General features: G+C 36.5%; 1 protein-coding gene across 3 annotated transcripts; it reads right to left on the reverse strand.

Annotated features, from left to right (window-relative positions):
- Positions 1-1,041: 1,041 nt before the first annotated feature.
- Positions 1,042-12,789, reverse strand: LOC116767231 (protein tramtrack, beta isoform-like). 3 transcript variants are annotated; one of them, XM_032657475.2, is made up of 8 exons: positions 12,387-12,788; positions 10,332-10,517; positions 9,731-10,235; positions 9,596-9,652; positions 6,214-6,335; positions 5,438-5,760; positions 4,243-4,392; positions 1,042-3,659 (listed from the first exon to the last, which is right to left on the reverse strand). In XM_032657475.2, the coding sequence occupies exons 1-8, from the start codon at positions 12,585-12,587 to the stop codon at positions 3,596-3,598; spliced, it is 1,608 nt and encodes a 535-aa protein (XP_032513366.2). In that variant the 5' UTR covers positions 12,588-12,788; the 3' UTR covers positions 1,042-3,595. The 3 variants fall into 3 exon arrangements, with proteins under 3 accessions (XP_032513366.2, XP_032513365.2, XP_061383190.1); XM_032657474.2 differs by having other exon boundaries at positions 4,243-4,410; XM_061527206.1 differs by lacking the exons at positions 1,042-3,659; positions 4,243-4,392; positions 5,438-5,760; positions 6,214-6,335 and adding an exon at positions 6,491-8,976 and having other exon boundaries at positions 12,387-12,789.
- Between the last annotated feature and the right edge of the window lie 782 nt (positions 12,790-13,571).

Raw genomic sequence — 13,571 nt, forward strand, 5'->3', positions numbered from 1 at the left:
ACACGACAAACATACCTTACAAAAGGAGGAATTATAAATGAAATAGCAGTAGTATATAAAAGCATTTATTTTAAAACAAGGTAGGTAATATACTTTCTGATTCTTGGCAAAACAGTCTCACATAAGCAAGTCAACATTTGGCCTCTATTAAGAATAAACATAAGACTATAACATGCGCTGCCACAACTCACAAATAAAAAAAAAACCTGAATTACCTGATAAATAACGATATAAAAGGACATTATAAAATTATGTCGGTATTTGTTGCTGTTAACGTTGCATCATGGTTGAGCAATAATATTGTTTATCTTCGTAAATTATTCTAAGTTAAGGAGAATTAACATTACTAGAATTGACTCACAATATCAGCATTATATATATATATATATATATATATTAAAAAAAAAACTTTTAGCTTAATAATATAAATTTTCTTTCACAGACACAGACATTACAGTCCACAATGAGTTTGTGGTATTATAATAATATGATAAAATTTGAGAATAAATGCACAACAAAAATAGAATTCAAGTCGCCTTTGTCTTTTATAATTACAAAAATATTTATATAACAATTTAGAAATTATCATAACATTTTTCACTATAAACAATTTGGAATAATATTGCACGAGCTCAAAGCTAAATCATTATGTGCATCATTATTAATATAAATACTATAAATATAGCAACAAATCAACACAACACACCAATAATATTTATGACTTAAATCACATTCCCGCTATAGGACGACAACAGACTATATAAAATGGACCACAGATTAACAACAACTGCAGATTATCAAAACGTCCGTTCGTTGTAACATTTATCTTTTTTTTTTCTATTCTTATCAATATTTTAACAACATAGTATCAACTGACCCTGTTGTTGTCGACCTATACCTACCTTACCGCATCAGACGATATAGCCGCTTTCATACAGCCGACTCTCTGATGTTTATGAAATACGTTAAACGCTAATACACATATACATATATATATATATATATATATATATATATATATATATATATATCAAATCAAACTTTTCAAATCAAACTATCTTTTTTCATTAAATAATAGAAAGGGACTATATCATCTGACATTCTATCACATTTCCGTGTTGATTTGTCTGAAAAATATGACTTTCACAGCACAGGAACAAACACATTCTGGACTAAATAAAAATCTGAAAATGATAACAACATTTCTCTTTTAAGACTAGCACTTAATTTTGGCACAACACTATCACGCGGACAGTGGCATCGATGTTGTTCTTATATACAATATATGTATATGTATTGCTCAGTGAAATATACTTAAAAAATATAGACATCATAACAGGGGCTTCCGACAGACAAGTCGACTAGGACTCCGATCAAGTCGACATAGAGACGTCGTTACGTATAGCAAGCGAAATAAGCGGTAGAATTTTTACTAATATTTGTGCCCAACGTGTCATGTTCGATGTATCGTTTACAATTAATATATGAAACCTTATTAAAACAGTGACTGATTTTATCACTCACCGCGTACATGGACAGCTGCCATTACAATCATAAAATGCAAAATATTTTAGTTTAAAAAAAAATTATTATAAATAATTTAAAAAAAAAACTTATTTGAGTAAATAAATTCTCTGTTCCGATGCTCATTCAGTGCTTTATCTGAACAGAGTGTAAAAATAATTATTTAGAAGCGAAGAGAACAAAGTAGCATCTACCCTGTAGGTGAGGTGAGGTGATTACAGCATCCCATACGAACCATACCACCGACGAGTCGACCGACCAGTCGGGCAACCAGTCGACCGACCGGTCCGCCGATCGATCGACCACCGCGTCCTCTGTTATTTTTACACCCTGCCACTATGAGTATTTTAGCGCAACAACACTCTTATATCCGAACCGTACATAGCTAACTCTTTCCCTGTATAAATATATTATTATAGTCTTGTAAACGAAACCATATAACCTCATAGGTCATTAACACTACGCGAGAAATTACAAGAGCATTAGGATAAGACATATTGCTACAAGTTAACTTATCATTTGGCACTAAATTAACATATTGCATCTCGAGCATTCGTCACATAAGTATTTTACATAATCTTCGATATAATTATAATTCTCTAAAATTACAATTAAATTTCATTTAAAAAATTTCTAATGATAATAATTTTATTTGGGCCGATCCGTTAACGTCTAAGTGAAAGTACGAACAGAATTCATTATAATATGCTTATCATTGAGCAAATCTGTCGAGCCATCTCCGTTCTCTGGACACCGTCAGGGGAGAAGGGGGCGGAATGGCGATCAAATAAAAAGAATATATAATACGTTAAACAAAAAAATTATAAAACATTCAGACAAGACGTTCGGCAAGTAAAATTTGGCAAAATTGAGCATTAAAGACGATCAGTTAGCGTTATATAAGTCTGTCATAAACCATTCTAACTGTGGTAACTGTAACTTGTTGGGGTGCGACACACTCCGACGTCGGCCAGTGTGCACGCGGCCTAACACGAGACAAGCAGATATTGTGAGTATTTGTTCGTCCGCTTGATATACTTTGAGCATGTATAATTAGTAAATTCAACAATTAAAAATCTTCACACCTGATATGTTTCAGTCCGCCGGTCACGGGACAGGCGGCCGCTCGCGTGTGATACAAACGTTCAGAACATTCAATACCTGCCCGAGCTCAATATAGCGATCAATAAAATAAATCGAGTAAATCAAAATCGATATGAATTTAATATGTGACGTGTTATTATTATGAGGATTAGATCATCGTTCAAAAGAACTGTATAAATGATCATGGACTTTAGAGAATTCAGTTATTTACTAACTACATTTATAACAACGTGGTTAAAATAGTATTTAAAAATTAAAAAATTCTTCATTTATCAAATAATAGTTATTGCTTAGTTGATATGATTAATGTCGGGGCGCGGCGCGGGTCCGCGCCGCCGCCGTACGCATACCTCTACACATTACGTTACAACTCTTACAAGTATTTAAAAATATGACTCCATTTTAACCATCACGATCACAGCTCTCCGAAGACTTTTCAATATCCGTTCCGACGCACACCAAAATAAATTCATCTTTACATTATTATCTATAAAACGAAATTACTAATATTATCTATACTTTACCTCTAACATTATGCCATTTTGATATATTCACTTTGCGATTGCAACGGTCCCTCGTACAGCACTTAAATGCCTCGTATATAAAACTTTATAATTATAACGAAAATGACTATATTCATAAAAAAAAAACGAAGTAAGCGATCGAACGACTAAAACGGACTGAAAATATTATTTTTTAAAAAATAAGCGGCAGTGTTTGCGAAAAATTCGTGCAAATAGAACCTAACTACAGAACATGTCTTAGGAACCTGATAAATTATTGCTAGTGCCTCGAGAGCGACTCGAACAGCGCCGCGGCGTCGGCGAGCGTCTGCATACATCTTATCAGTAGCCAATAGAAAAATATCACCTAAATAAATACCAATCTGCACCCCGCGTAAGTCGCGGAGTCATTACACTTTTTTTTTTTGGTAAAAAATAACATCGATGTTTACGATTGACGCACATCACTGCGGTCCGTCGGCCCCGTCCGCCTCTCCGCCGCCGCCCCCGCCACCTTTCGGCGACTCACTGAAACATTACACACCGACACGTTAATATATTATTAATATGACAAAACATTCGAACTAACAAGCAACAGCATAACGCAATACGTAATCTAGAAACTTCTTCGACCACTAATAAATTCTAATAATGTTCCAAACATTTGAATTTCGAATGACTCCAATTCGGATTTCGAACGACGGGCTTGTAGAATGTAGATGGTATTAGTTGTATCTCATATATTATATAAAATTAGCATGCCTCAGTGTGAGTTTTAGAATATAAAAAAACATTTGGAATGGCATTCAATATACCGACCACCAAAATTTTTTAAAGTCTTCTATCAACAAGCCATAAATTAATGATAATTAATTTACATCTATTATCACTGGATCAACTACTTCCTTCTGGTGTCCAGCGGTATTATATATTGTTCTATTTATCTCCCTCAAGCTAATTTCAAAGTTAGATCAATTGATGTTACCGCAGAAGCTAGTTTATGTTCATGTTTATAATAACTACGGGATAGTTTTTGTAAATTTTTCCACCTGTTGAAAAAAGAAGCCATTGTGATGAAGGTATGTTAGTAATATAATAATGTTTAACTCACTAGTGCGCGTATGAAGACCGCGAGGGCGCCGGCTGCGCCGGGTGCGGGGTGTGCGCCGGGTGTGGTGTGTGCGCGGGCTGCGGGGTGTGTGGGGCCGGCGTGGGGTCGTCGCACGGCCGCACCGCGCTCAACAGATAATTACTGGACTCGCTGAAACAGTTCGACAGCCTACTTCAAATTGTATTACTGCCTCAAGCGCGCTTGTGCGAGACGCACGCAAATGTCACTTGTAATATAATAAATTTTAATTTAAATAAATTAAAATTATAAATGACCTCGGTTATAATCTGAAAGGAATTTATATATTACACAGAAAAGTATTGGCCATGTTATTTCCGAATAAACCAAAGCCATAACAAACATTAAGTTATCTCGCAACAAAATCAGTCCGACCATGATCGTGAAAATAGCCCATAGTTTAAAACGATAACCTCTTGGTTGAAGTGTGATTAAAAATATAACACAATTTACAACTAACAATAGTTTACGTAACAGCAAAATCATTATCGTTCAACATTTTTTTGGTGGCTCAAAGTGCGTAAATATTTAATGAACGTATTACGCAACATTCATGTATTCCCATACAAGCTGTCGCTGTGCACATTGTCCAACGTAAGCTGGCCATTTGAAACACGTGTAGTGTTTATTAATAATGTATGAGAATGAATTAAGCGCTCCAGTCTGATTACGGAAATACGAAATGTAGTAAGAAATAAAGATTTCGTGGATATAAAGATGACGTCCACTTATTATCATAGGATCACGTCAGATTGTGATATCTCACAGAGCACATTTATAACATGTTATATATCTCCTAGATTATGAGTCACAAAATGAAGTAAATTATATAATCGTAGAGATAATGGAATCGTGAGTATGTACACGTTTTATAATACCGACGACCCCACTAGATATTTAACGTTTAATTCATGTTTAAAACATTTTTATCATCAATAAAAACATTAGGCAGAATATAAAAATTTAAAAATGTTAACAACCGACGGTAGAGTATATGAATATATTTTGTCTGTGGTGTATTCTTTGCGTGTGTATATATGTTCTGTTCTGTATGTGTGTGTGCGTTTGTATGTATATTTTCTGTTCTGTTGTGTATGTGTGTGTGCGTGAGTGAGTATACATGTTTGTAGTGTGTTTAGTGTTTGTTAACTTGTCTTGGTGCGTGTGAATGTTTCACCTGGCCGTCCTCATGCGCAGCGCCGCGCAGTTCTCCTTGCACTTGTAAGCGAGCACCTGCTTGATGCGGCTAACCTCTACGTCGGGAAAGTGCCTGCTAACGTATGAGATGAGGGCGTGGACGCGGCGTCTCTCAAGCGGCGGCTTGGTGGGTCGAGACTCCTGGCCGGCCCTCGACCAGCGCTGGCCCGTCACCGAGCACGTGGCCAACTCCATCGGCGAGAACAAAGCCGCCGCCAGCCCACGGGTCACCTTCCTGTAGTCGCCCCACTTGACGCCGCGCAGCAACTCCTCGCGGATCTCGACACCCTCGCCGAGCTTTATCTGTCGATGTGAACCGGCCTTTATGCGACATGCTCACAATGTCATGTTTTGAACTGTACCATAAGGAGATATCGATGAATTAAGTGAGCCCAAATTAATGGGGCAGAGGTCCAATAATATCTTATTTATATTTGGGGAGAGAAGACGTCATAATGGAAAGAGTAAAAAGCTTTGGAAAACATAAATTACTGTACACACATTTAATTAAAAAAAAGTTTATTTGTTTTGGAATATATAATTCAAGACTTCCATTCTATTCGAGGAAAGCAATTTTGAAGTCAAACAGCTCACGTAATTAACGGATGTCCACCAACGAGTATAAAACACGTGCTTGTGTTACAAGCCCTGTCTAAAAGGACGACTTGGTACCAAACTTTATGAACTTAACAATCCCGCCAAACGTCTAGCGGCTGTAGCTTTTATATCTATAGACGTATGAGCTTCTTTACTCACAAATCTTGGTGCGGAAGCTCTCTCGTTCTCCCGTTTGAGCACGAATGGCAGAGCTCGACGATGTTGTTCGAGCCACACGGCGTCTGGCACAGGTCGGCTGCGACGAGCGTCCCACCTACCCCCTGCACATACATCACACTTACATCACAAATCAATCGCAAGAAATACAACATAACCAGCGAAGACGATCAAACAGAGACCAATTTGATTACTTACATGTTCTCAGACAGACTAGGATGGAAACGAGTTATGACCAACGGATAACAAAAAAATCGCACACTATTCGTTATACTTTATTTCATTATTTTTTTTTTCGTATTTAGTAAAAAAATTACATTAATTTATGTACATACATAATGTATTCATAGTATGTCGAAGCTTTTTGCACAGACGAACATGATTATAATAAAATGTTCTAGGACTAGCACGTATGGACCATAAGTGAATGAGGAGCTGCGATTAGCAAGAATTGACTCGACTTTATTGATTATGAAAATATAGTGTAAACAGATATTAGAATTCTTATGTACAATAAAATTATATGTATTGTCAGGGAGATATTGTTTAAAATATTTAACACATCGGTACTATTATACTTAGAAACTATTGAACAGTCTGCAGGCAACGGAAAAAATAATAATGCACATAACATTCCTTATCCATAGCAACTATTTAACTGTGGAAAACATTGTGTAACAGTATGCTTAACACGAATTTGTTTCGTCAAACGGAACACATACAGTTTTCAGTATCGGTAAACTAAATACGAGCAGTTTCTGGTTAAAAACTTTAACTGTTCGAATGTAGCGTGATCATGAAAACTCGTGGTTCGCAATGACCTTAAGGCTCGTTTATTGTATTACATTAAGTAAAGCAATATTCATGTTTTTTAATTATGTCCAGCATAGTATATATATTTCTTCAAACATCGCTATGACCGATTTCTAAACCATTAATATTTTTTTCAGAACGTACGGGATTCCTTAATATATTTATAGTCAGTATAATACAAACGCGAAAGCCGGTCCTAATATATCATGTGATAATTTTAAATTTCGTAGTGCTCGCCGAATAATATTAGAATATTGATTACGATAGGCATATATATATATATAGTTGTTTTTTTTTAATTTTTTATAAAATTTTTCGTCATTTACATATTCCTTTCGAAAATATATAAAAAAATAAATGCAGATCAAATTAAGAGATCGTTTTCTATCCTGTGAACCGATCAGTTACCACTCGGATACCAGGAGGTTACACTAATATTGTATTTCACAACCCTAACTATCGACCACCAAAATTCCATAACCGCCTGTTATAAATTATGACTAGATGAGTAATGGCGAACAGAAAATAAAAACTAATAAAAAAAAAAATCAGCCGGTAGAACCAATAGCTTAAAATCTAATCAAATAGAAAAATAATATATTAAAAAAAAAAAACACAAATCTTAAACCCTACACGTGTATCGCGAATCCAGATATCGATTCAATAAAATAATAAAACCATCAACAACTGCTATGTTCACGAGTAAAATTGAACATGTCATGTGACCGGGAGCCGTCCGATCACTCAACAATCTGTATCATCTGTGTAAAGATAAAAAACTATTGTGTATAAAAAATATTAAATATTACTATGGCTATTGTATTCATTCGACAATAAAAAATGACGCTCACGTCCGATACGTACCGTCGATGACGCGTTACGAAAAAATCACACTCTAATAAGAAAATATTTATCGATATATATATATACTAATAGGTGAATGTGTCGACGGTGAGTATCGGAGGTAGGGGTAACGTGTATAATGTAGGTATGTATAGTTTGTAATCTGTAAATAACCTATGGTAAATCAGCACCGGTTTGCAACAAATGCTTCAACAACGATCAGTCTATTGTCAGTGAGGTACGTCGGAGCGATCCCTCGACGTTTACTGTCATATTGTTATATTTGTCTGTTTTTCTTTATATATTACATTAATTCGTCATTCCAGTGACGAAGGATCGTCCCGACGCTCGGTATAATATTGAAAGGCACCCAATAAGCGGAGAGGTGTGACGGCAGATAGGCCCCCGGCGACACTCCGATCACAGACTAGATATATCTACTGACAGTCTTGTTTGTAACTTCAAAACACATCTCCTCAATGTTACCAACTAAGATAATACTCCACGAGTCCGAGACTGAGTCTCGCTCGGCCGATGGCTCGTCTCGAAAGACCGGCCACCAACAAATGTACTCTACCTCCGTGCACTCTCATGTCACATCCGCATCTTAAATCCGAATTAATGAAAACTCAAGCTTTTCAATCAATTAAACATTTTTACATTCCAATGTGAGCGTGACTCTTTTAATGCGCCAAATGGGGGAGGGGGAAATAATAATGTACATGAGGTATGCGATGCGAGTGGCCCTCGATGTGGGAGAGAGACAGAGATAGAGAGAGATACAGCGGAGTGAGGAATGGACTAGAAGAGAGCGCGTGCGCTAGTGGTGCGCGGGCCGCAACGCGGGCAGCGGCGGCGGCGGCGGCTTGAGTCGCGCGGGGTGCGCGGGGTGCTGCGCCAGCGTGTGTCGCCGGAGGTACAGCGGCGTCTTGAAGCAGCGGCCGCAAGTGGAGCACACCACCGGCTGGGCCTCGTGGATCAGGCGCACGTGCTGCCGCAGGTTGGACGCGTTGGAGTAGCGGCGGCCGCACTGGGAGCACCGCACGCCCGGGCCGCCGCTTGCGCCCGCCCCGCCCGCGCCCCCGCCCACTGCCAACAACACCACGTTCGCACTGCGCCCGCCACCACCACCCCCCACCCCCACACGCCAGAACCACCCGACCACCTCCCACACCGCTACTGATATCTTCTGACATCATCCCTCACCCATAGGATTGCCCTTCTCCACTTAGTGCCAGTATACCATGACGGAGCCAAGTTTGAAAAAAAAAATCATACTAGTCAGCTGGAGAATGCTCAAGAACAGTAGTATCTCTGAGTACTTTAATTCATAAGTGCAAAACGATAGATTTTTGCATAATAAAAAACATGTCAATAAGAGTACCGAGTACACCTAGAGGAAGATGGTCAAGTTAACATGGCAGATGAAGCGAGAGGACAGTCCCATGGGGTGAGTGTGGCGGCGGGCGCGATGTTGAGGGCTCCGGGGGGTCCTGGTGCGGGGGGCGGGGCGAGGGGCGGGGACGGTCGGCCGACACCCGCGCGCCTGACTCTAACTCCTGACTCCCGAGACCGCGCGCTCTCTGCTAGCCGATTCATATCAAGTCACGTATAACTAATGCTCGACAGAGGTTCGCCGGGGGCGCGGCTGTCCGACTCGACTTGTGCGTGTCAATGAGGTGAGGGTGAGAACACGAAGCATATTTACCTTCCGCGTTTTCGTCCCGGAGCTCCGAATTCATTCCGGCCATGAGATCGATATTACCTGACACAGAACAACATAGATTTACTTGTGACCCACGAAGGTTCCGACGCGATAGTCTTTTTAAGAGCTGTCGTTTACCTTGTAATGTGGCGAAAGGGTTCGGATTGGCTAGAGCATTGTTTTCATTGAAGTATGATTGGAAGTTGGAACGCTCCTCGTCGCTGACCTCTTGCTCCATGACTTCCATCTTAGGTTCGAGAAGGTCCGTGGCTGTGAAATCTTGACACTTGTCCGCTTCTTCAGAGTCCCCGGGGTCCATTGGAATATCGTTTTCTTCATTATTAATTTCAGTTGCTTCGAGATCAGTTTTCACCCTCAATGTGGGGTAATTTGAAGTTTGGTTTAAATCGTCATTATTAGGCCTCGTTTGACTAGAAGTTTGAAAGGAAGCTTCTTCGTTGAGATTATTTCTGGCAGCATCGGGAGAATTTATCTCGGAGCGGCGATTCGCACCCTTCTCGAGGTCATCGGCACACGTCGATTCCACGTTTTGGCTTGCGGCTTTGGAGGAGGAGGTAGAATGTGACGGCTTGGCGCTGAGCAAATTACGTAGTTGCGAGGGTGGCGACTTTCTATTAACTTTCTGCCAAAAAAAAAAAAACAAAACACGACATTAGGAAAACACATCCAATAACATGGCAAAGAAATGGCATGGCAGTTAGGAATGGTGTTCCATTACTTTGTCATTGTGTTGCGAGCAGTCAGTGAGGCCGCGGATCTGCAGCGCGTCAGCTGTTCTGAGGAAGGCGCTGAGCTGTGCCTGCGCGATGTTCACCTGGCCCACGTACATAAACTGTAAGAGCGCCCGCACGTGCGACACCTCACAGTCACGCATGAATATTATCGGATGAGGGCATGGATTGTTCTGGAAAATTGCACGCATCGCTTAAAATGTGATCATTAAAAAATATATAGTAATAAAAAATTTTTATACGATTTCACAATTCTTTATATTGAGAGTGTTCAATTATAAAATAAATACTCAATGGCCGCTTCTATAATTAGGTTAATAGCCTTCTGTTAATGAGTTCTCGATGTCTTCTATAGATCTCTCGCTACATTATTGACTGTGCTTAATTTTTTGATGACATAGCATAATTGCATTGTACAAATAAGATACCATATTTATTTTGTTCGATTTACATTCCGTTTCCATTGGTTCGTATTTAAATACTGTAAATATTTCACAGGCATGCAGTTACAGACCAAAAATGTAATCATTATGAAGAGCCAAGAGATCTCAAACTCAAAATAAATACATGGTTGCATTAAAAATGTATGTTTGAATCATAATATCCAAGAATATTTTATATAACCAACACAAATTGCTATAATACCATAATCTATAATGAATACCTACATAAGCTTGTGGTTTAACTGAAGCTAAATTGGAAAATAATATGCTGTCATAATTTGAATCACTTCATACAATTTTTTTTTTTCTTTATAATAAACTCTTTAGTTATAGACATGAAAAAAAAAACTTTTTCAAACCTAATCCTTTTTGATTCTAGTTCTATAATTGAAGTAAATTTATTTTATCTCATATTCTAGTCCACAGATTATTTTAACGAGATGTTATCCTAAATCTTATAATTATATATTTTTTCTCCCTATGGGTCTATATTAACAAACTTATCTATTCCGCTATAGGTCATTGACACATCACCATTTTTTTTTTTTTACAAACGTTACCTTAATCTCATCTAAAGTGGAAATGTTATCATAAGTTGTAATTGTTTGAATTTTTATTTACTCAGTACCGTTTTATATATTTCTATGATTTTAACTCAATGTCGTAATATATAACTAAAAGATTTTGTATAATGATTTTGAATTCTAAAATTTTTATTTTATAAATAAAAAAATTATAAAAATATTATTAAAATTGTCTAATACCACAATGTTATTAATTACTATGAGATTTTATGTCACAAAGCAAACAATATTGAGCACAGCCTGTACATCATGTTGAATCATTATAATGTGTATACTAAATTAATAACACCCACAACATATTTTGTCTTAACAAGCCAGGTTCACCGTAAACTGGCAGTTAAGGGCAAAGACCTTAGCATTCGCTGCATCACACCAACTGGTGGTTAATTGACCTATATAAAACCACTATAGTATGAATTATGAATGTTTGAACACACTTTATTTTATTAAAATGATAAGATGATAAAATATTGTATACACATGTAGTACTGTGTTAAAAGATTTTTATTCTAAATATAACATAATTAAAACAATTTGAATAACAGAAGGCACGAACTAGTAATTCCTTTTAAAGATACCATTATTTTTTGTATAAATTACTACCAGCTCTTTATTAATGCAACTTTATGACAAATATTAGTAAAGATTCATAATTTACTTTCAAGCTTCTTGTTCAATATATATTAATGTTACATTATTAATTAAAATAGGTCACTATCACCAAAGGAAAGGCAAAATTTTATTTCAACCTCATGAAGGTATATTATTTATACATGTTAATATGATTGTTCAATGATAATTCCTTAAATTCAATGATATATTGAATAGTGTTGAATTAATTAGAAATTGTGAAATAGAATTCTAAAGTAGGCACAAATAATGAAATCACGAATATTTAACTGGATCGCGAGACATGGCATTTATAAGTAGATCAAGTGTTTTATACATAACAACTTTCACTAGAGTCATTGTAATGGTGACACATCAAAGTGTGGGGAGCGAAAGATAGACTTACTTTAAATAATTCCTTGAAATAAGGACTACAGGCCGATAGAACCACTTTGTGGGCTTCGAGCCTGTGTCCCTCGCATGCCAGGGTGACATCAACGAAGTCCTCATCATCGCGCAGTGCCTCGAATTGAGAAGTTATATTTGCTTGAAAATTGTTCCATCTCAAACAGAATTGCTGGTCGCCACCCAGTTCTGTACCTTCCATTACTTATATACATAACTCGATATCCCTGCTCATTTAATTGCTTGACAAGAATAGTTAATTATTGAAAATAAATATATCACAGTAACTTGCAATTTCAGTCGCCGTCTGGCCGAAAATCTTGAAAGAAAACAATCAATAAAATCTCCTACCAATATAAGAAAAATAAAACTTTTTAATTTGTCATTCATTTGCTGATGGGTACATTCACTTTAACGTTCCTGTTTACGTTATATTTTTACTGCGGTTTTAATATTCTAACATTATTTTTTGTTTAAAAGGAATAATTAAATGTAAAATAACAAATAAAATAATATTAAGTTTTTTAAAAAGGAGCAATGGAGTTAGGTTAATATTTTATTTTAATACCCGTTCACATCTAAATACTGTAAATATTAATGAATAAATATATTATTAATTTATTTATTCTTCAACACAAAAAATATGTCTTAAAAGGTGGCTTTACTGTCCGTTTTTTCATAATTTATGAAAATATACCATCAATTTTTATTATGCAATAGATAGATAATAGACATAGTATTACACTAATCCATTTAGATGTTTAGAAAGGATTATATTATGGAAAATTCTTAAAAAAATTTGAACAGACTATTTTCTAAATACATAAATTCGTATTTCTAGAGAAAACAACTCATGCATATAACATTGATTTTATAGGTTAAATTAATGTCAATGTAATGGCAACCCAAAGGAATATAATTTAATAATACTCAAAAGGACTCGTATCCAGAGCCGTAAAAACATTTACAAAATAATTTAATAAGTCTTAAATTATTAATGTAAACTGTATAGTTAATAATAACTCTTTTAAAATTAAGCAAACTGATTTATGAATTTTTATTTTATTTATAGAACAATTTTGAAATGGTTGCTGTTGCATATGTTTACACAATTAGTAATTCTATTGGGATATGGCCTTAGATGCAATTCATTGTAATTTTTTTTACCCTTTATGTTAGTAAATTT

The sequence above is a fragment of the Danaus plexippus genome (genome assembly GCF_018135715.1).
Source record: "Danaus plexippus chromosome 9 unlocalized genomic scaffold, MEX_DaPlex mxdp_24, whole genome shotgun sequence".
NCBI classification, from domain to species: domain Eukaryota; kingdom Metazoa; phylum Arthropoda; class Insecta; order Lepidoptera; family Nymphalidae; genus Danaus; species Danaus plexippus.

What these genes read in the sequence shown, in the direction of transcription:
- LOC116767231 (XM_032657474.2), bottom strand. Translation starts at nt 12,587, where the DNA reads ATGGAAGGTACAGAACTGGGTGGCGACCAGCAATTCTGTTTGAGATGG. An exon ending in ATTTCAAGGAATTATTTAAA is followed by an intron (nt 10,518 to 12,386) that starts GTAAGTCTATCT and finishes GCAATTTTCCAG; the next exon opens with AACAATCCATGCCCTCATCC. An exon ending in CGGTCTTCATACGCGCACTA is followed by an intron (nt 3,660 to 4,242) that starts GTGAGTTAAACA and finishes GTAATGTTTCAG; the next exon opens with TGAGTCGCCGAAAGGTGGCG.